Source organism: Osmia bicornis, chromosome 4 (genome assembly GCF_907164935.1).
Source record: "Osmia bicornis bicornis chromosome 4, iOsmBic2.1, whole genome shotgun sequence".
In the NCBI taxonomy this organism is placed as follows: domain Eukaryota; kingdom Metazoa; phylum Arthropoda; class Insecta; order Hymenoptera; family Megachilidae; genus Osmia; species Osmia bicornis.
In genome coordinates, this window is record NC_060219.1 from 11,300,808 (window position 1) to 11,323,712 (window position 22,905).

General features: G+C 34.8%; 1 protein-coding gene across 5 annotated transcripts in view; it reads right to left on the minus strand.

Annotated features, from left to right (window-relative positions):
• Nucleotides 1-22,905, minus strand: part of LOC114874918 (serine-rich adhesin for platelets-like) — a 55,251-nt gene that overhangs the window by 14,719 nt on the left and 17,627 nt on the right. For 4 of the 5 annotated variants that reach the window (XM_046285434.1, XM_046285435.1, XM_029184697.2 and 1 more), the window contains exons 4-9: nucleotides 21,194-21,287; nucleotides 20,745-21,085; nucleotides 20,405-20,623; nucleotides 16,322-16,361; nucleotides 6,181-6,954; nucleotides 2,993-3,126 (exon numbers count right to left, since the gene is read on the minus strand). In XM_046285434.1, the coding sequence (XP_046141390.1) occupies nucleotides 2,993-3,126; nucleotides 6,181-6,954; nucleotides 16,322-16,361; nucleotides 20,405-20,623; nucleotides 20,745-21,085; nucleotides 21,194-21,287 (1,602 nt within the window). The remainder of the gene's footprint in view (nucleotides 1-2,992; nucleotides 3,127-6,180; nucleotides 6,955-16,321; nucleotides 16,362-20,404; nucleotides 20,624-20,744; nucleotides 21,086-21,193; nucleotides 21,288-22,905) is intronic. The other variant, XM_029184659.2, reaches the window with a different exon arrangement.

Consider the following 22,905-nt stretch of genomic DNA (forward strand, 5'->3'; position numbering starts at 1 on the left):
AACATATAAAAAATCAATTTTTTAAATTTTATAACATACGTAATAATAGAAGAGAGCTAAGAAATCGTGAAACACGTTACTTGTAATAGAATTTATAAACAATCGTAGCAATTTACTGAAGTAATTTAAATCCTTCAAACCCGAGTTTAACCGAGGAAACTCAGAAAAGTGTTAACCGTTTTACTAATCCCTGGTTTTCAGGATATAGAATTAATGACAAACTATTGCAGAAAAGAAACTTTTGGAATCTAGTGGAAAATTCAATGAAAATTATCTCTATCAGTCGCGTATCGAACCAATATCGTTTCTACTATCCTCCGAAGGATTACTTCTTACTTCGGTGGTAATTTATGCAATAACAAGTAAAACGGCAATACAAAATAGTTTCCTCTACGTGTCTGTAGCAACAAGTGTTCTCTGTTCATTGGTTCGTCAAGGTCTTCAGAGAAACGTCATTCCCACCGGACATCGATCCTGCAAATTCAATTTACACTGACCTACCACACTATCCGCGTCTAACTTGTCATCTTATCAGTCTCGCGACTGTGAACCCGAGGCAAACAGCAACGTATCCGATGTAAAACGAAATTGAATCTTCTGATTACAACCCTGGCACCTGATATAATCAACCTCGTAGAACTAATCATCCTCAACGCGTCTACAAAATTTCCCTGGTTAGAAAACAACTATTTCTCACGTCGCATCGCGGAGGTATCACCTTCAACTACGATACACTGACAATCACGCGCGAGGTAGTTTAACATGATCGTTCAAATCGTCCCTTTCCATCGCGTAAAAAGGATACACGTTTCGATGAGAGGTGAAAATTACGTTGAATATCAGAAATGATTATTGAGATTTAGGTAGAGGATCTATTGGCAGACAGCGAGTGCGAGACCGGGATCAGAACGGTTGCTCGCAGAGAACTGGATCGGTTTGCGAGCCGGCCTACTCTGCAACACGTTGTGTGCAGAACTTACAGCATGGCGCGTCGCGACGCATCAGCTTGTGTGCGCGTGATCCAACAAACATGTGATTTTACGATCTTTTCGTTTCTCCTCTCTTTCTAGAGAAAATTCCTCATTGAATTTTCTTCCGTCGATCGATTACTCTTAATCGTTCAATCATCGATTTTTTCCGTCTTTCGACAATCGGATGAGAATCATTTTTATCGTTAGACTCGATAGAGAAACGTAAGAATTTTATATTATAAATTATAGATTTCGCCTCGCCGAGACGGAAAAACAATTTAAATTGGAAATTTTACTATGCCATTTACGATCGCAGAACACCAACTTACGCGTACGGTTATCAAACGTACCGTTTTATCGTTCGAATAGTCACACTTGTACGACTAGAGCTGATAAAAAATAGTTGCATCAAGTAGTAAAGCTAAGCTAAAAAAAAAAACCGTCGGCTTGTTGCATTTATAATAGATTTGAATCGTTTAACAATAGTTGAAATAGTGAAATAACGCGATCTTTCGGCAAAGATTTTTTAAAATCTGGGAAAATAATTATTTAAACGTGAAACAGTTAAAAATTGTTTAATTACAATTTGCTAACTATGTTTTGTATCCTTCAGAAATATTTTCTGCAATCATTTGCAAACTTACACGTTATACTTTGCGCGTTACAAGATCTTTCCGTTATATTGTACTATTATATATATGTAAATTCTTGAAGAAGATCCAAGAAGGGAACTCGACAGATCGTAAAATCTTCCTTCACCGTACTGTTCTTGAATCGTTCCACAGCGGTTACATTTTAACTTTCAATAAAAACACGTCTATTTTTCAAGATATTTTTTGTTGAAAAAAGAAAAAAGCAATCATAGCTTCTGGTGAAATTGATAGAAAAGCTTCCTCTCGTAATAAACGACTTTAATCGATAAACATGAAACGATGTGTCATTGGTGATTTACCAAATGGTGTTTATTTAAATTTCTTTTCCAATTGGAAGGTTGAAAGAAAATTGAAATGGTCAATCCTGCTGTCATTATCAGATTCTGTTTGAAAAACACGTGTAGAATTATATAAATCCATGCACGTGTTGCTCGAAATACAAGGTATTAAAGAATCGGCAAGCAAACCTCTGTACATAAAATTCTACACCTTTCTGTTATGTAAATATAAACATTTCTCAATTACTTTACTTAATATTTTTTTTAGATATCAATGTATTTACTAATAACGTATTCGTTACTCATATGTAATTAGATAGATAAAATTAAAATGTAAGAATTTCTCCAAATGATATTTTAACACTCAACCCTTTCACTTTGGTCATGTACAAGTATGAATACAAAATTACCGATAACAAAGAAATCTAACGTTGATAATATAGATAACATTCTACATTTTACCGACTGTTTTATGTACCTTCTACGAAAATACAAGTATTCACCTTTGCCGACGATAGTAATCCTGCTTATCGACAGTCACAAGTTCCTCGATACAGTTAATTAACGAGATAAACTAATTAACGATACACAGTCTTGTTCTCGAATACGTATTCCGTGACGGTACATAACAAGGTGCATGGAAAATGAACAAAAAAAAAAAGAGTAACCTCGACCCATTTTGCGAGACGATGGAATAAACTGTAAAAAAGACACCCCCTGCTGCTGCTGCTGCTACTACTCCCCTTTTCTAAGCTGTTCGACCGAATATATCCCCTCTTCCTTTCCTTAACGTTTCGAGCTTTCATCATGACCTAGATTATTCCCTCAGCCGTTCGGCGAATCGATATTTACAAACTGTACACATACGATAAATCGTTACGATGAGAAGAATTTGAGCAAAGGTAAAGGTAAACGTAAACATTCTTATTTTGCAAAAGTAGAAGCTCTTAGATTGTGCAAAAATATTCCAAACTTTTCTTCTTCAAGAAAAACTAACAGAGAGTATCGAAACATTTTTAAATTAATATGGGTTCATAGGAAATAGGAATTATATCCCTATTATCTACATATAATAAAAATGAATACTCACCCCTCTGGAATCCCTGAAGAGGATTGCAGCGTGCACAGGATCTAAGTAGGCATCTGAAGCTCTATGGGGGATCGCAGGTGTACCCAAAGAGAATCTCCTTGCACCAGGATCCAAAGAACTTCTTCTGAGAGCTCCTGTAATTTACAATTACACACCTTTGTTAATTGAGATTTCCATAAGGTTCAAATCAGCAAGAAATCGAGTGTCTGAATACAAAATAGGTGTTATTATTCCAATATGTGCACTTTCAAATTGCAACAATGTTTGGCCAGTAACTAAAGTTGATCAAAGTAGACCACCATTCGAATCGGTAAACTTTTATCAACGTTATCAGGAATAAAAAATACATATAGGTATATTGTATACGCTCGTTATTTATTCTCTCGCCCGAATATACTCAATTTAGTATTGATATTGAAAATAAAGTTGGAAAAAAGCAAATTCTACAGCTTTATGGTAACAACCACGTGCCAGAACGTGCTGAACGTTCTAGCCGCAAACACGGACGAAACGCGTTTATCTCGATGCACGTGTGTTTTGCAAAATAAACTTTTTCGCGCTGAAAATGTCGAGCAAGCGTGTTTAATTACCCACGTATACATGTAAGTGTACGGGTACACGAAACCGGAATTCGTTCTCCAATTGCAGAAATAACTGGTCTCCTCCCTCTTGGGTTAGAGATACAAAAATTATGGCAATTTTTGAGGAAATGAAATCGAGAAAAGAAAACGTACTTCTTCGTTCTACGTATATTTCGAGTTGATATCGCTCGGATGATATTTCAACCCACGGCTAGTTAGCTGGCATGCTCGATCAATTCTACCTTGAATAGATTTACCGTTTTTCCGACCATTTTACCATTAAAATAGAACAACAAAAGTGATAAAATACGTTTGAAATGTATTTTGCAATATGATTAAATTAACCTGAAATTCAGGAATAAGGGTGCTTCCTCTCTGAAATGAAATGAAATAGTTAGGTGCGAGGGGAGAGTGTAACTACGAAATTTTTTTCATTTCTTTTTTTCTTCACGAAGGTCTCTGGTGCACGTTTCATTCGCACGATTAAATTCGCTTTCTCAGCTTGAAACGTTATCCTCAGCTTACCAACTTGCCAGCTTATCAACGCTATTTATTATATTTCGTTCTTACACTCCTCTCTATAAAATTCTCGTTAAGCAATAAAAATAGATAAATAACGATATAAATAAGCGAGATTTCAGTGTAAATGATTCACTGCTAAACTGATAGAATGACGAGGAAGAATGAAATGAACTAGCACACATGTTTACCATATTCTTTCCTAAATTATCGCCATAATAATAATAATAAAAATCATTCAACAAGATTACAAATATTTTTCTCACATTGATTGCACGAATAATTGAACGAGTTTCGTGAAAAGAAAAATTTACGTCCAATCGTGTGTGATAGCCGTGATTGCACAAAATTTTTAATCATGTACATACTGATGCCACCTTAAACGATGACTAACGTTTTACGTATAAATATCATCATTTTTCTTCTTTGACCTTTCGAATGATTTCTTTCTGTCGAATATCTAACCGCGTCTTCGAAATCCGAAATAAAATCTAGAAAAGTTCATCTTTTCCCGATTAATGTAACGTTAAAGATGTCCGGATAGACGAAAGAAATTGTGTGTATTAATTGTTGTCATTTAATGAAGCAAGTTATTTTGGGCGACTAGTTTAATCGTGTCGACCTTGTATTACAAAGTCAAACGGACTCGAAGAAACTGCGTCAACGGACGCGACTCGTTGCAGCTGCACATACGTATGTACATTTGAAACTCGGAAAACGAACACGTTCGTTTCGGAGGATATACATATACATACTTGTAATTAAATTTTAACAAATTTTTTCAAATATTCCACGATATACTTACATAGGTGCGATATGATTGAATTGAATTTTATTGAATTAAATTCGTTGCATATCGAAATGTAAAAAGTGTTGCAAAATTTTACTCACCTATTTCACATCAATTAATAAAGCTTTAATTAATGTTTTCATTACAAAATTGCTGCTTATTATTAGTTATAAGGAAGACAATGAAAAATTTCGAAAGATAGAAAATTCGACCGTCGACTAGATATTTTATATTATATTATGTATTATGTATATTAAATATGACTGTATTAAGAGTTTGCATCGAAGAAGATGGAAATAATCTTATTATTTTCTGGCTACGTGGTATAATTATACGCAAGATTTAAGAGGGAAAGGAGAAGATCGCGTAGGATGTAACTAACGATAAGTACTGTACGTCGACGTTTGGCAAAACTTGCAGAATCTATAATGAGCCATCATGTAGTAAAGCACTTGGTAAAAGCGGAATAGCAATGTGATCGGGTCAAGGTGATCAGCTCAATGTTTCAATGGAAAGTGAACTTTACGGAGGTGGTGAGCTTGCAAAACGCGAAATTTTACATAAAATCGTTCACTAACAATCAACGGAAAATAGAAACGTGCCGTACGATTACATCCCTCCTGATGGAAATAATCGTGAGGAACAATGAGAAAATCTTGAAATCAATTTAAAATCAATCAATATCAATTCTAAACATTTTTACTTAAATTTATAATTTAATTACTAATCAAATTTTTACTTAAATCCAATTTGAAATTCAATGAATTCAACTATCATTGAGAAATATTTATTAGAAATTGAAAATTTCTTTTATTCCAATGCGACCGATTAGAGATTGATATTGCTATTTCTACTACGAGAGACGACGTGTCAAAACATCAGGAGCCTGAAGACGACGCGGGTCTTTTTGGTTTGGTGTCAAAACAAATTGCATAACTAACTGATCGTGAGTGTGGTCGGAAAATGAAGTGAAGAAATTTGCCAACGTAGCATTTGCCAATAAATAGGTGAATAAGTAAATGAATAAACAGGTAAACAGATAAATAGATGTGGTACGATACAATATTGAAATATTGAGAAATCGCTAATCTATTTAATTAGCGAAAAATCAAGTACCTGTAAATATTTGGATCGCGAGGCGATAAAAATTAGTGGTAAAAAGTACTAGGTTCGTTTGGCCAATATTCTTTGGATCATTCCAAAGTGAACTAGAAGGAAGATTGGAATAGAAATTTTCGAGAAATAGGTTCGATCGAAGCAGCCGAAGAAGCTTGATGAAACATTGGTACGTCTGTTACCTTGCCTGAGTATACTTTCGTAGATTCTGTAGGTTGTCTCGCAATCGGCATCTCTTAAACTCGGATGTCTAGCACCACCATCCAAACTTTGACTTCTATTACGAAAATCTTCTTCTGTCTTCCGGGGTGGATCCTGGCATTCGCTTTGTCTTCTTATATGACCCAGTCGTCTCCCAAAATGCCTTATCATCTCTTGAATGCTGTAATGGTGGTGGTGTTGATGATGATGTTTCTCCTGATCACCGGTAGGACTAGGTGAGGTGGGTGACGCTCTGCCGCTATTCGTTTGGTGCATCTGATGAATGTGTTGAAGAGGGTGATGATGATGATGATTCGTCTGATGGGTGTAATGACTGTTCCCGTGGATCGTGTGATACACCGAATGATTGTTTGCACCATAGAGGGAGGAACTATGATTCGAAGAACTAGATCCATGGGAGGAACCGTAAGACGTGGAAGAACCGTAAGAGTAAGTCGAGCTAACTGAACCACGCGATATCCGTTTCTGTATGTGTTTTTGGCTTAATAATTCTTGTAAAATCTTCGTATTCTGTTGTCTAGTAGTATCCGCTGCGGATGAAATTTTCTCTTCCTGATTAGCCTGGGAGACGGCGGTTCTTGTGTCGCCATTATGGGATCCGTGGTGTGACAATAGATGGTTTATACCGTGCATCTTGCTAGACGAGCTATCTCCTCTCTTCTGAGGAACGTTTAAGCTATCTTTTCGATTTTTCAAATCGTATGCGTCCCTTGACTCGCACGTATCCACCGGAGCTGTAAAACATCACAAAGAATCTGTTAGTAATATAAAAACGGTATCGATCGCATCAATTCGATTATCATACTTCCACGTAGATAAACCTAGCTACTTAGCGTTAATAATCGTACAATTCGCTGATGAAGCTACTGGAAATTTATATTACCAACTTCCAAAGCTTACTGCTGACGCAAACTCTATCAAAATGCTCCCCTAGATCGCAAAGAAGAAAACAGAAAACCAACACATTTGTAAGATTTCTGTTAAAAATAGACACTTTGCTTTTATCAATATTTTCTATGATAATTGAGACTGTTCTGTTTGGATATAGAAATCAAGGAAAACTGTTTATTGCAAGATTTATATCCGAATAAAACGATGAATTAATTGTTGGCAAGATGAACGACAAGTTTTGTAAACATCAACTTTGTGATATAACTACGTAGTGAATAGGTAATTTTATGCGCGCATCTGGCAGGATCGCAAAATTACCAACAACTTGGATCGATCTTCGGTAAATAATCAAGTTACATAATTACATGTTTAACAGTTTAAACAGGCGAGTTTAAACTCCTCGTGCCGTGTTATATTTTTCTCATTAAAGAGCTAACAATTAAGCACGCGATATCGCGTAATCCAACTTTTAGCCATTAAAGAACGTGTTAAATTTATTTGTCTATTCCTAATTAGTAATTACGATAATTACGATAGGTAGGATGGTATCACGATTAAGAGGAAAAAGAAACAACTAACAAGACGTAGGTGACGAGTAAAAAAATTCACTGCTTAACGACTTATTATGACACTACGATTGAAATACCGAGCACATCCTCGAGCGAGGGTTAAATTAGAATTCAGGAGGAAACGTTTAGCGCACGCGACTGATTGTGAGATTGGAGGAAGTAGTCAGAAGCAGCAACTATTAAGTTGCTTCTACGAGTACGATTCCAACAGCAAATCTTTTCTATTGTTACGAACAAACGTAACATCGTATAAAATCGTTAGGTTGTTGCCAATTTACAAACATGGCAGAAAAAAAATATCGTCGAGTTAAAATTATTCAGATTTTGCTTAATAATACAACTAAAATGTTAACTTGAACTTCGAACATTCTATAGAAAAATAAATGTCAAGTACGTTAACAGAATGTATCGAATAATTAAAATAAATCGGATCGGATACAGCAATCGATTGACAAATTGAAATAGCGTGAGCCAACCGAGACAAGATTATTACCATTTTTTCCCCTGGTTCAACAATTATTATAATATTTCCTGGATCTTGAAATTACTTGTATATCGGGAAATTTGCCGATTTTGACAACGTGGTCGTCGATGTGGCAAATTTCGGGGCCGTCAGAGGGAAACTGGGTCGTATCGATTGGACTGTCTCTCCCCATTCTACAGAAGTGCATACGCTCAAAGGAATTATTATACAGTACTCCTAGTCTTTCCCTTCCTTCTCTTCCTTCCCTTCCTTTTGTTGCAAGCACGAGATGGAGGGAAAAATTGGTAGCGAGTCCAAGTGAAGAAACTTGGGCGCAATAATAACGAAAGTAACCGAGGCCTTTCTAGACTTTCTGATCTTTACTTGCCAGGATATTACTTTTATCTTATTCCGAGCCAATGTTTCCTTCACAGATGATCAAACTTTTTATTTTTTTTTTACTAGTCAGTTATTTTTACCAAATGCGTCAACAATTACATACTATGAATTAGGGAACGATCTATCGTTACTACTACTACTTCTACTATTACTACTACTACTACTACGTTTTTACATTTATGATTACAATTTACAACTGCTTTCTATACCGCAAAACTGAATGTAGAACATTCTTCCCGAATATTTCCCCTGTTCGATCGATGCGATGCGAGGTACGTACTCCACTTTCGGCGCAATTCGACGCAATTTCGATAAGCTTTAAAGGTCCATAAAGAGGCGATAAACCCGAAGAATAATTACTTCGAAAATCAAGGTTATTCGCGAGGGAAACTAAGATTTTCCATGGAGCATTGAGAAATGTTTCGAGAAAATGAATCAAGTTATGCAACGTGGTGCAAGTACAAAACATATTTAAAAACTACACGAAAGTAACTGAAATCATAATATTATACGTTCATGTATTTACATATATTATTATGTAAGCTACCTTCTTTCAAACACTTTTCAATATACTTCCAATATATGTATTTCCTCAATTTGCCGCGCAACTTGACGAACAACCTGACCTTTAAAATGTCAAACATAATCTGATTATGGTTATACTATTAACGAGCCAGAGCAAACAAGTCCCTTTTAGACGTGCTGAACAACACCGATGCAACAGCATTGAATTTAATCTATTTGCCGCTCGATATTTTCTCGCAAAATTAATCAAAATGAAATAATACCTGGCTACCCTGTTTTTCAACTAATTAGTCTAATAATACGGTGATATCAGAATTGACGAAATCAATTATTTATTATCTAGGAGTCATTGGTCTTTCGCTTAATTTACATTATAATATTATTTTTAATTTTTTCTTCAGCGCAAATTTAGCCAGGTAAACTGTTTAAAGTTTCAAAGGTACCTACGTTCAAGATGCCAGTAACTAACTGTATGAATACCGATTACATAAACCTGTATTGACGAGAAGATAAACAGGAAACTGATACCGACCGACCTTACGCGCGTTGATTCAACACTCCTCCACTTTTGTCTCCTATTTATTTGTAGGTTGCATTTCAACAGTACCTATCTACATACCTATCTAAATACTGTCGATTCGTGGTGTAGAAACATTTGAAAATGTAATTGTCATGGAAGAATTAGTTGCTGTTGCAAGTTGAAATTATTCACTTACGATTAAATTCATAAAAAGCTTTTGTGCGTCAATCGTAATACAGATCTGTGTGGTAAATACTTTTTAACAAAAGAAATTCTGTAGACTGAAAAATCTTGCAAGGAATAGTATGAAATTTGAAAATAAAATAAAGAAAACAATGATAAATTGGTATGTTTTGTTTCCCTGGCACGGTTACCATTTTAACTGCGTACAAGGTGGTCCTCTTTTTAACGAAGCTTGAGAAAAAATATTCATGAACAAGGCGAAGGCGAAGGATCGTGGGTATAGAGGCTTCAAGGCTATTTAAATATGTCCTAGTATATTTATAAATGTCCACACAAGATTGCAGAATAAAATAAAAAACGAATTGGACTATATTTATAAGACTTTTCTATAAAAATATTTGAAGAAGAAGAGAAAAAAAAATAGTTGCATTAAATTAAAAAGTGTTAACGTCTAAAAGATTTCATTTGCGATGACGATATATTAATTTATGCACCTTGGTGCAATAAAACTGACAACTGACACTTCTGCCGTTTAGGTATACCAATAATCAAATGATTTTACTGATTTGTATCATAAATAGAACATCTAGTAATCTAGTGTGATTGATTATATTATCTACGTAGAAGCTTTTTTTCTATCTTGCAAGCCACCCATTTGAAAAAAAGGGTATACTTCCGAAAGGCCCCATCACCCCAGGACAACCAAACTTCGGATTAATAGTAATTGAGGGACGAGAAATCGAATGAGACCATTTTCAGAACTGGCAAATAAACCGTTCTCGAGATATACAGGGTATTCTAAAAGTGCGGAAACCCCCTATTATCTTGATAAGAACGCATTTCCACGCAAAATGACTAACCCTAACCTAGGTTAGGTTAGGTTAGGTTAGTCAAAAGTTTACGGAAAATGACTAACCCTAACCCTAAGCTAGGTTAGGTTAGTCATTTTCCGTAAAAATGCGTTCTTATCGAGGTAATAGGGGGTTTCCGCACTTTTAGAATACCCTGTATATCTCGGGAACGGTTTGTTTGCCAGTTCTGAAAATGGTCTCATTCGATTTCTCGTCCCTCAATTACTATAAATCCGAAGTTTGGTTGTCCTGCGGTGATGGGGCCTTTCGGAAGTTTCCCCGAAAAAAAAAAAAAAAAAAAATACTTTTTTAAGTGTTGAAAATATCTAAATATTTAAATAATAGATACGCAGCTACTCATTGTTAGAAGAACAAACGGTCTAACTACTGCGTCGTATACAAAATGTCTTCCTCGTTCAATGCTAAAATGTATGCATAATGAACAATTCGAAACGAAGCCATAGCTAATAGAGGTGGAAAAATTATTCTTTATCTCGCACTCCACTTTGTACGCCGCGTCGCGTCGCATCGCGTATGTTGTTGTTGCGTTCGAATGTGGAAAAAAGGAAAGAAAAGTGGAGGTAAAAATAGCGGAGATTGAACAAGTACGATACGGAAGTATTCGATAAAAAGTTTACGGGTCGCTGATACTGGAAAACGTAACTGGGTCTCTTACGTTACATGTTACACTGTTCGCGTACACTTTTAATACATACAATGTAGACAGTCGTACAATTTTACAATTTTACAATTTTACAGATTTACAGCTGTAGCATAAAGTCGACACGAGACTGGAGGAAAGAAATTCGATTAAAATGATAACCACGTTCTCTAGCTCATTTTACAGTTTCTTTTGGAAACCTTCCAGCCTCTAAAATACATATCTGATCAGCTCACTTCGTATATGATTCAAAGTTCGTGTATTTGAATAGCAATTATAATTTTATTCGGTCAATGATAAAATTTCTCATATATGTGAATAATTATAGCCAGCCGAGAGGATCGCTTCTTTTTATTTCGTTTTGAAATTCAGAGAAACTAAACACTTGGCTATATCCAAAGTACAGTGTATTAGCTATCTACTTGTATTTACAGGTAGCAAAAACCTTGAATAAATTGGGGTATTCAGGTGTGATTTATATTATATCATCTCGACGAATTGTAATTGAATTTAGAAAAACGAAAGCAGCTAGAAAATACAGCAAGAGATGTTACTAACAAGATGAAACGCTAACACGATTTTCAAACCTTCCAACACAAAAGTACTATCAATTTAAAGGTTAAAAAGCTTAAAAAATTTCAACTTTCCAGAACAACGGGTTAGAGAAGAAAACCACTATTCGAGCATGCGTGTGAAAAAAAGAATGAAAACGACAAGTCTGACAGTGAAGTAAGCCACGTGTATGATAATGATAAATGTGTCACCGTTTCATTAGGTATACGTTAAAAGTCAATTATAATTGTAAGTGAACAACAGTTTCAGCATTTCGCTTGATTCGAAAACACGTTTCCGGTTTCAAACATCGATACGATCGACATGTGGATTTTGAAACCGGTTCTCCAAGGCCGACGAAGACCCAGGGCTGCACCACCATACCATATTGCATTCATCCCAACAACTAGCTGAGACTAAGCATACGTATGCACTTTGAAAAATATTAGATCAATGAAAAATCACTTATCATATACACAAAATTAACAATTCGCGAAATACTTCAGTTATTTTCTTTTTTAATTGAAATATTTTTTTTATAATTCACTTACTATACTTTTTAATAAATAATAAAGTAATAAAAATTCTTTTCCCCCAGAAATATCACTTGAAATAGTTAGGCCTGGTTCACTGTCAAAATCTGGTTGCCAAAATCTGCGTTATTTACATATTAGTATATACATAGACGATGAAAAATTTTCTCAATCGCATTCATTTCATCCAATTACTTGGCAGCCATCTTTCGTGAAAATAATCACGAGTCAGATCTTTTTATGTACTATACAATACTCAGTGTACAAACTATAGTGGTGGAAGAAAAAGACGAAGGAAGGGTTCCGTGAAAAAAGGGTCCCTATTCCTGTTTAGAAACGGAGCCTGCCTCTGCTATACCGTGTGACCTCGTCCTATCCTTGCAACACTACTTAGGGATTTCAGAAGTTGGCACAATTGAGGAACGCGGCTGTTAGCTACGTATTGACTACTGCTTACCCCACCTTTTTACAACACGCTTACTCACGAAACATGCTGGCATCGTTACTTTTTCTCCTAACAAATCTCCTATTCATTATTTCATCTACGCGCACCTTCTCGATTGAAAATGAAAAGACTCATTCGCCTTAACACGTTCGCTACGAGAACCGAGAAGCGGATTGGTCGTAGTGTACCGCCTAACCGTTTAACCCTTTCGCTAAGCGTCAATATTGGAGCACGCGATATCTAGTGACCGGCGCCAAACGTGTCAACAATCTATTTGCATACTTTTATTTATCATAAAATGTACTGACATCATTTTCAAATATTCCCAATAATTTACCTACTCTAAAATCTATTTCTATCCAAAATGATAATGTTAGGAATAAAAAAGTGTCATAGACAAATGAAAATTAACATTACAATTACACGTGACTTGCATAAGGCAGGCTGATTTACAAGTTTAACCTTTAAATCTGACTCCATCCCCGGTTAGGAGTAAACAGAATGCAAAAGAACGTTTTACAACATCAGCATCAGGGATATATCTGTCAAGTTAAAACGATAAGATCTTTAGACTTGATCGTTTCTTCCTTCTTATTTTTTCTGCCTCTTATTTATTCTCGTACGGCCATACACGTGACGGCAGAATAGCTAAAAGGAAACACGAGAATATCTAAAATATGTACTTACTTATGCTGGCATCACACCACTGTGACCCATACTCAAACTACCTACTTTAACTATACAATACAACCGGCAAGAATTTTAAAACGTGTCTGCTGCATTGACACACAAATTGGTAACGACAATGACTACTACTACTGCTACTACTACTACTAAGAAAATCTGGCTTATCTCGGGAATACTACCACACTCCTATCGTGTTCAAACTTCATATATGTATATATGTTAGGCTAAGCCCTTCACCTTCACATGGTGCCGGCTGATTTCGCCGAGAAGGGGTAAAAAGAAAAATTAGGTTAGGTTAGGTTTTTTTTCCAATTTAAACCATAAATTCGCTTAAGAAAGCTATAAAATTTGCTACACCACAACTTCGCACTTTATATTTTAGTTGGTTATACCATAAATACTCTTTATCTACAGTTTGAATAAAATCCAAGTGTGGTATAATTCCGAAGACTTACCCCTTTTACATTAAATTGGAACGTATAATAATTCTTTGTCAAATTGTAGGTGCAGGAACTAATAACTAGATGGACCGAGATCTAAGCTCTAATCTTTTGATACTCTATTAATCTTTTTACACGATAAACCTGTTTCCACTCTTTCACTCAACCAAAAGTTCTGATATTAGGTATATTACATTTAATCCAACTTTATTTTTACGCAGACTTTAAGCTTCGTACGATAATGCATCGAAGATAAGCTCAGCAGTAAGATGTTTATATATGTATGTGAAAGGTAGGATCAAAGAGAGAGAAAAAAATGTTTCAAGTAAAAATTAAAAAATTAATCAATGAAAGAATGAAAGACGGAATAATTTCTACGTATTATATGTATATACGTACGTAAAAATTCCCCATAAAAGGAGCACATGAAAAATATGTATGTACACACTTACCAACTGTTGCTGGATAGTTTGAAGCACAACCAGTGATCTTCGACTCTTCTTTTCACTTTCAAATCACGCTACGCACTTCGCGACATTCTCATCTGCCTCTTCACGTTTCGTGCACTTTTTGAAAATCTTGAAATTCTTCAACACTACTACCACCACCATCACCACCACCGCCACCACCACGCGAAATTACGTATTTTCTTCGCATAACAGAGAAACAGTCACTAACACTTAAATAAGTATACATATATATACATACGATGATTTTTCAATCGATAAGTATTCACTGAAGTTCACCGACAATATCGACAGATCGAACGTTTTTCGAACACGAACACGTATTCACGACAATTCAAAGTATGTAGGAGTAATTTCAAGGTTACCATTGGCAAGGTTTGCCTGACGAATCAAACAGTTATCGCCGATGAGAGTCGCATCGACAGCCGTATAAAAGCCACCGAAGTCTGAAGGGCGAACTGAAACGTACCGGTTCGTCTACACACGCCTGTCGCAACGTGCAACGGTGTTTACATTTACGAGCGTAGCTAGTGTCTTTAATGACACGTTCTCGTCGCAGTATTTTTGAAAAGCCACTCGACTTTTATACCCGTCGATGTTATCGTGGGGGAAAAAAAAAAGAAAAAAAAACACCAGCCGCGCGAAAAGAAAAAAGGAAAGGAGTAACGATTCCCGTAGAATATCAGACGTTCAGTATCGAAGGCGTACGAATTCTCTCGATGTGACGTGACGTTACGTTATGTTACGTTACATTTCGCACGTACGACGCCACTTTTTTCCTAACGATTCGTCGTCGCTGCGCCGTCTTCGCTGCGGACTGTTAATTACGAATTACGAGTACCTAATCGCTGGCCGGATAAGAATAATCCATCGTCTGTCTACTGTGCACGCACCAGGGAAACGTTGATAACATGTAATATTTAAGAATCACGGTCACTGATCGCAAAAATCTTTAATGAAATCGAAACGAAACACTCGGAATAAACACGTGCAAACCGTACGCGTTGCGGTACAAAAACGTTCTGAGGCGCAGGTCCCAGCGGCCAGCGGCATCGGCTACCCTACGTTCTACGCTCTACACTCTACGCTATACGAGCCTAAGGAACATGCGCAACACCGACATCTCTCCGTTGAATGATCAACTATTTTCAAATGTTTCAATTCAACGGATAATAAACTTTTTCTAATGCTTCGTTATTTTCAATAAATTATCTAAGATATAATTTCTGCATATCTGAATATTAATTGACAATTATATAATAAGAAATTAATATTAATCTTTTAAATATTTCATCTTATACGTACTATGTTATCTATATACCTTACCATGTATTAGAAACATAATACGTACTGTGCATATTTTTGCTTTATCTAATAGGTCAAATAAAATTACCTTTTTTTTCCCGTAATCGTTAACTCGAATTTGCTAGCACGCGGTTCTTTTATCTGGGCTGCCCTAAATGGCGCGTGCTTTTTATCCCTTTTTTTTGTTTTAGAAACTGTCACATGTATCTGTATAATTATCAGTGTCGTAAGAAAATCTGACATGATACAGATACTCTCTTTATGTACTTTGTCTTTTCTATACGTATAAATATTTTTCTAGCTCTATTTAATTTGTGTTTGATTGAAAATCAAATATCGATTTCCATTTCAAACAGTTATTTAACATCATAATTTATGAGAAAAAAAATATAAATTTCTTTAAAAGAATCAGAAAAAATGAAATATTTCAAGTGACATTTCTCTGTTATTTCGATGCGTAGGTGTCATCTTTCTTGATCTCGTAATTATTGTTATACAATATATCCAAGAATAATCAGACACTCGAATTCTAATTAAACGTAATATAGTTGTTTATATGTACCATATGTATGTTTAAGCACATATAGAATATACATGTTTACTTGCTTACCCTGTGCTGCTATTTGTGCTTGATGTTGGGCTGCAGTCCTCTATAACAAAATTAAACATTACGTTATTAAATAAACGTGTCGATTATATTCCAATAATAATATTCGATTAAATATTTGATTACACGATAGAATAAGAAATTTCAAGTACATTTTCAATAATCAATCGTATACCCGATGCTTCGAGACTCTTCGAATCTAAAGAACGACTTCTTGGTTTTGCACCAAAATAATCATCCTTCTTTCCACCTTTTATCCATCGAAAGTACGAAGACATGTTGCACTCTTAACTTGTAACACACTTTCACAATGTCCCTAACTGATCACATAATTTTTTATTTAACAATATGTATCATCTTAATCGCATTATTCTGAAATTTAATTATCATTATCATTATTTCCTTGTTCACTCCAAATACATTGTTGGGAATTTCTATAAAATAGAAAATATTTAACAAGCAACCGTGTTGAAGCGTATGAGTTGAAAAATTTCAATTTAAAGCATACGAAAGAAAAGAAATCATCTAGTTAGGAAATTAACGTTTGCTTTCCAGTCTACTTATATTTGAATACATATACATATCTATAAATATAGATATTGTAGATACAGTAGATGTATGTAGATATCGATATGCAGCAGCTAAATACGTCGTGTCGTCGTGTTTCTATGAATTAACAAGTGAAAACCGAACGATGATAATACGCAGAGGTCACATTACAGCATTGTTTTCGCTAAAACTGTCCTTGCCGCCACATACATATGTACAACCGGAAGTGTAAAACGATATTACACGTAGGTTTACGAAAGAAACGACTATTCTTTGATATTGTTCAACTTTCGAAGAGTCCGAGTCGACGCTCGTTAAGAAACGTTCAAGATACAAAACGTATTTTATGCAATAGGTAACAGGTGATATATCAGAAGAACTAATGTATACACAGGGTGATAACAAGGACAAATGATTAAATTTGCATTTTAAATTATCCCCTGAAGCGACGTTTTCTCGATCAACGCTCCCTATCTACAAAAGTAGTATTGAAGTATTCTAACGATCGATTTCTATTAATTTATAAATACACGAGAGAAGAAAAATTGTTCAGGAAACTGATGTAGGCATCGCGAATGCGAAAAGTAAATAAACAATCTAACGTAACGCATATGATAGTCCCCATATGTAACAGATGCAAAACACAGATGTTGTCACATTACTGATCGTCTCATTATGAGACTTGTTTAATTTCTTTATATTTTTCCTCTATATTACATAACTTTACCTTATACAAAATCAATTATATTATGTGATAATACTCGTTAATTATCATGAAAATTGTACATTGTTTATCCAAGTCTATTACTCATATTTTCCAGTGAAAATAGCTATTTTGCACTGTTTTGCATATTTACAATATTAACATTTGCATTTGAAGCATCATAACACATTAAGTAACGCTGCTACTCATCATCTGATAAGAAACAATGAATAAAGTATGCCTGCCTTTCTCCTCAAAATTATATTATTATTATAATAAACATATTCATTCAATCTAACGTTGTTCTAGTAATTTAATTGATTTAAATAAATTATTCAAAAAGATGATGTAAGTAACTGTTCAACATTTCTATGCAAACGATATTGCTCTAGACTTTAGTTAAACAATGCTCCTGATTTGCATAGTAGGTTATCATACTTTTCATAAGACACCCGATGAGAAGAAAAGAATTTGCTCGACATAGTTTGCTTTTGAAACTGTGAATGTAGGTCGTCAAATAATAAAACAGTTCAAAAAAGAAAGAGAGAGAGAAACAAAAAATGTCCGGAGACAATGTGCAGAATTCAACTTGGAAATAACGAATTATGGGGTAAATATTGAACGTTTATCAGAAAGGAAACGCAGTAAATATGTCTACAAATATTTCTGAATGTAGCAGAGCAAACGTTGTTCCGGTTTAATAAGGATCCATAAATCTAACGAAACGCAACCATGCCACGCAAACAAGATGATATTGTTAAAGTTCGAAGGGACGCGTAAATTTTAAAGCTTGCATACGTGCTGAAAGGTAAAAGAAAATAGGGGAAAGAAAGGGTAGCAGGAACTGCTGGCTTTCAATTTAGAAGAGAACCGAACAATAGAGAAGAGCTTCGTCGACGAACTCGAGACATTTTCCGTGACCGTAAGTTAACATTCAACGTCCTTTATGCCGAAAATCTGCAGTTATATGCAAAACATTTTTACCTATTCACCTATATTAATAAAGGTATAAAGGTAATTTAATTGAAACAAAATTGAAGAGATCAAACGACACCTCTTGAAGAAATAGGTATACTAATTGAAACTGTGTTAATTATATTAAAGTTACATTTCGAAATAAAACATATACGCCACAGTTCTCGATCACTGGAACAAAGATCATGAATAATGATCGGATAAATCCTCGAAACGAACACATTCGTTATTAACGTCAGAATATTAAATACTGATTACCTATCGATGCAATATCGCTTCTGTTTGTATTGCAATTCAAATTAGCAAATATTATTATCTCCGATAATAACATTCGAGAAAAATTAGATTAAATTAATCGATAATTTATAAAATAATATTGTATGAAATTAAAAATTTCACGAATAACTGTTGCTGTGAAATAGAAAAAGAATAGAAAAATGTTTTGTAATTTCACAGTCACAATTTCACGATCATCTATAATAGGATGTAAAAACGGAGTTAAGAATTTGATAAACGTTATCAATCTTAATCACACGCGAATCACGCGAAGAAAGATGCGCTCGTTATTCTAGCACCTTGAACATTACACGTTCCGCGACTCACTCTAACTGAAAAACTCGCCTTTGATTCCGTCTTTTTCTCCGTTCCATGTTCGCACACGCACAAACGTATGTATATCCATTTGTTACACGTGCATACACACGTGTCTTCTCCCACCGAAATTCAAACGTTACAGTCTCAAACAAGCATTCGAACCAGCTGCGCAATCAACTCCATTTGCATGGCGAACAGTTCCACGACTAATGAAAAATTCTAATTAAACTAAACCGAGCATCGACTTTCGCATCTGATGTAACATGTTTCTGATAACACGAAACATATTTCGACACTATGATACACAGGCAGAAAAAGAGTAGCATAGTCCATTCCAGTCCATCTCCATCATAAATCACTTATTTTACAGGAATTCAATAAATTTCAATTAAAGTGGATTAATTTTATCCAAGAGAAAATTTACAGGAAAATTCAGGTGTAATTAATAAGATCAAATCTTGAGGCGTATAATAAATTTAGAATCATGTTTACTTCGGATGGAATGTTAATAGTAAAGACGCGAGACAATTTTTCCAACCATTTTATTACCACTTTGAAACTTGAAACGTTTCAACATTAATCACATCGTTACGAAAGTCATTAATATTTCATTAGCATTGATTTGTTTGCAAGAAAAATGACAGCCCAGAAAACAACGTTGCATGGATTATGCACATTATGCAGGAACACAGTAGCTTCGTAATATGAATTAGAAAGAAAATCGAATATGATTGCAGAGAACTCGAGGTGACAAGGTTTTCTACCTTAACTGTCGACGTCAAAACATGTGTTCTCTTCTTTCAGAGATCATTCTTTTGTTCGCTGAGATACCATTGTCAGAAGCAACCAGTCACGCTTTGTCGAGAGAGGAAACAGTGAAATAAAGTAGCCCAATGTTACCTACCTAATGTTCAATTCTTCGTTTTAAGATGAAGACAAGAATCAAGAAACTAAAGATGTGAAAAATTCGTTCTAAATTAATTTCTTCTTCATTTTTTCGTTTCTATTACCTTCTTATGAAAATTGTTTGTTTTAATGAAATAATTGTTTTTAACAAACTTCTTTTTTTCATTTTCTTAAAGAAGTAATAAATTTAATAATAATTTTAGAATAACTTTGGTCTACGCGATTCTTTTATCAGTTGTTACTTACAATGGTAAAACAGAGACTTATCGCATACGCGAACTCAATCGGTAATTTTGATTACCACTTTTACATTAACAGGTATATGTAGTAAGAAAAAAGGCCTTCTGTAAATTACTTACCGCTTTTCGTTTGTCATCCGAGCTAAGAGCGCTGTGGCTTCTATGCCTAATGAGATCCATAACTTTGCTCACAGGATTTCTGCTACTTTCCGAACCAGCTCGCGGTCGTCCTACGGGTTGCTCTCTACCTTCCTTATGATCCTTGCTATCCCTGTGATGGTCTTTATCTGTATGCACATCTGTTGACGAACTTCCATGAGAACCTCTGTGCAACGAATGCTGCAAAATTACCAGTATTTAATTAATACCACTTTTTCGTTCCCTTGCTTCCTCTTCTATTTTCTCCTTTTTCTTTTGTACCATACTATACTATAATAAATTAAATTATTAATTTACTTGCCTGTACAGCACTTTTCATGTTAGCTATAATACTGGGTTTTCTTTTGCTGGCATCGGATTTACTTCTTGGCCTGAAGGCATCGAAGAGTGCTGGTTTTTTGGTAGGGCTAGCAGTGTCATCGACGGTACTTCCACTTCTTCTACGTTCGGCGCTATTACTACGGCTATTACTGCGGCTAGTGGATCCAGATCGTGTTCCCGAAGCTTTTCTACCACCTTTGCTCGAACTCGACGAACTCGAGGGTTCAACAGCTGGCTGTGGAAGAGGTGTCGATTTCCCAGAACTAGGAGCACTTCCTGAAGTCGGTTTCCTAATACTTCTCGAATGGGATCCCCAAGTACCTGTTACAAAAATCAACAACCATCGTCATATTATCCATTCAGACGATACTAAATGGTATAAATAAAGAAACTGTGATTATGATGTTTAATTAAATACGATTATCTGACCTGCTCGAGGCCTGTGACCCTGATCTTGAGAAGCATGATTCGAATTATCTGCATCTTCGGTGACGATTGTTGGCAACGGTTGTGATCCAAGTTCCTGTCAATGATAGACACAGATTATTATTTATCTATACTCTAATGAATTCTAATATTATCGATTCGATTATTCAACATTTCAATCGTAAAAAAAAGCTTTCTATTTCGGTCAATGAAATTTTCTCTCGTTAATCACGTTACAGAAAACTCATATATTATTTTTATTTTATTACAAGATCGTCTTATCTGAAGAAGAAACATGTTTACGAAGAAATGAAATTTCAACTGATTATGATTGCAAGTAGTAGGTATAGTAATGGAAATGAGCAATTCATTCAACAATAACGATTAACAACTGTGTGTGCGAACAACTGACAAAAATAATGCGAGACGAAGAAATTTCATTGTTTACAGATCTACAGCTATACAATGTACGATGATTAGATATCATTATTTAATTAACAGCTAGCCGATACAACAATCAGTTTATATTTAACTGGATAATTTATCATTGCATTCTTTGTAAAACATCTTCCAACCGGAAATTTTCATCACTCGAAAATTATATTTTTTTAAAGAAAATAAAATTTCTTTTTTTTTTTTTAATCTTTACCGGTCTAGAATATAGAGATATATATTGTATGTACATTTTAACTCAACGTTGTTGAATTAAATTTTGATTACATATTTAATTTATCAATGTAACAAATTTGTTTCTTTTCAAGACAAATGGATTCGAATTTATCGATGGCTTATCCTAGCATTCTTGTAATTTTATACATTATATGACGGTTTTCTAATTATACTTCTTTTCTCGTACCCTTTTCACGAAATCTGGAACTAGATCGTTAAACACGCTCTCCGCAGTTTCTTGAAGAGTTCTCAAAACAGAAGCTTTAAGGATCATCTCATGGTGAGATTACAAACGAGGAGGAAATTTTTCTTCTTCGCTACAACCTCGTATTCTTTTTATAGAAACATATATTGTTAATTTATTGTTCGCGCAAATCAAACGCTGCAATTCGCAATTCGTATAAATACGCAGCCACAAAGAATCCGTAGAAATTCAATCGATCGTAACAATATTCAACTGATTGCATTCATGGTCGTAATCGTAAGGATTAATATGTAACAATCTGAACTTTATGTACATACGTAAACAATATATTGTATATAAAGAAATTCCTCCACGATATCAATGAAATAATATGTATGAAAAGAATTTTATAATAATTAGATTCCAAAAAAAAACCATATCTCGTTTAATTTATTCTTCCGTAATTCTAGTAATATTATATTTGTCTTGAAGATTAAACTACAAGACTATCGTTGAAAAATTCATTTCACTATTTATAGTATCTCGATATCAATAGTTGTGAGAAAAACTAGGATTTTTCCAACATGTATAATATCAATCATGGTGTCCGTTCGTCTAGTGTATTCTATAATTTCAAATAAATTATTGAATATTCGAAAGCTTTTATCAGATGATTATGTTAATTACTTTAACGCTTTTATTAAATAATTAGATTTATGATATTTGCTACGGTTAAACTTGGACTCCAAAGTCAGTGCTTTTTCACTAGACGAACGGACACTATGATTGATATTGTACGATGAGTCCCATCGAAGTTGTCGCAGTGAAGTTGGCGCACTAACCCATTCACGCCGTGTCGGTG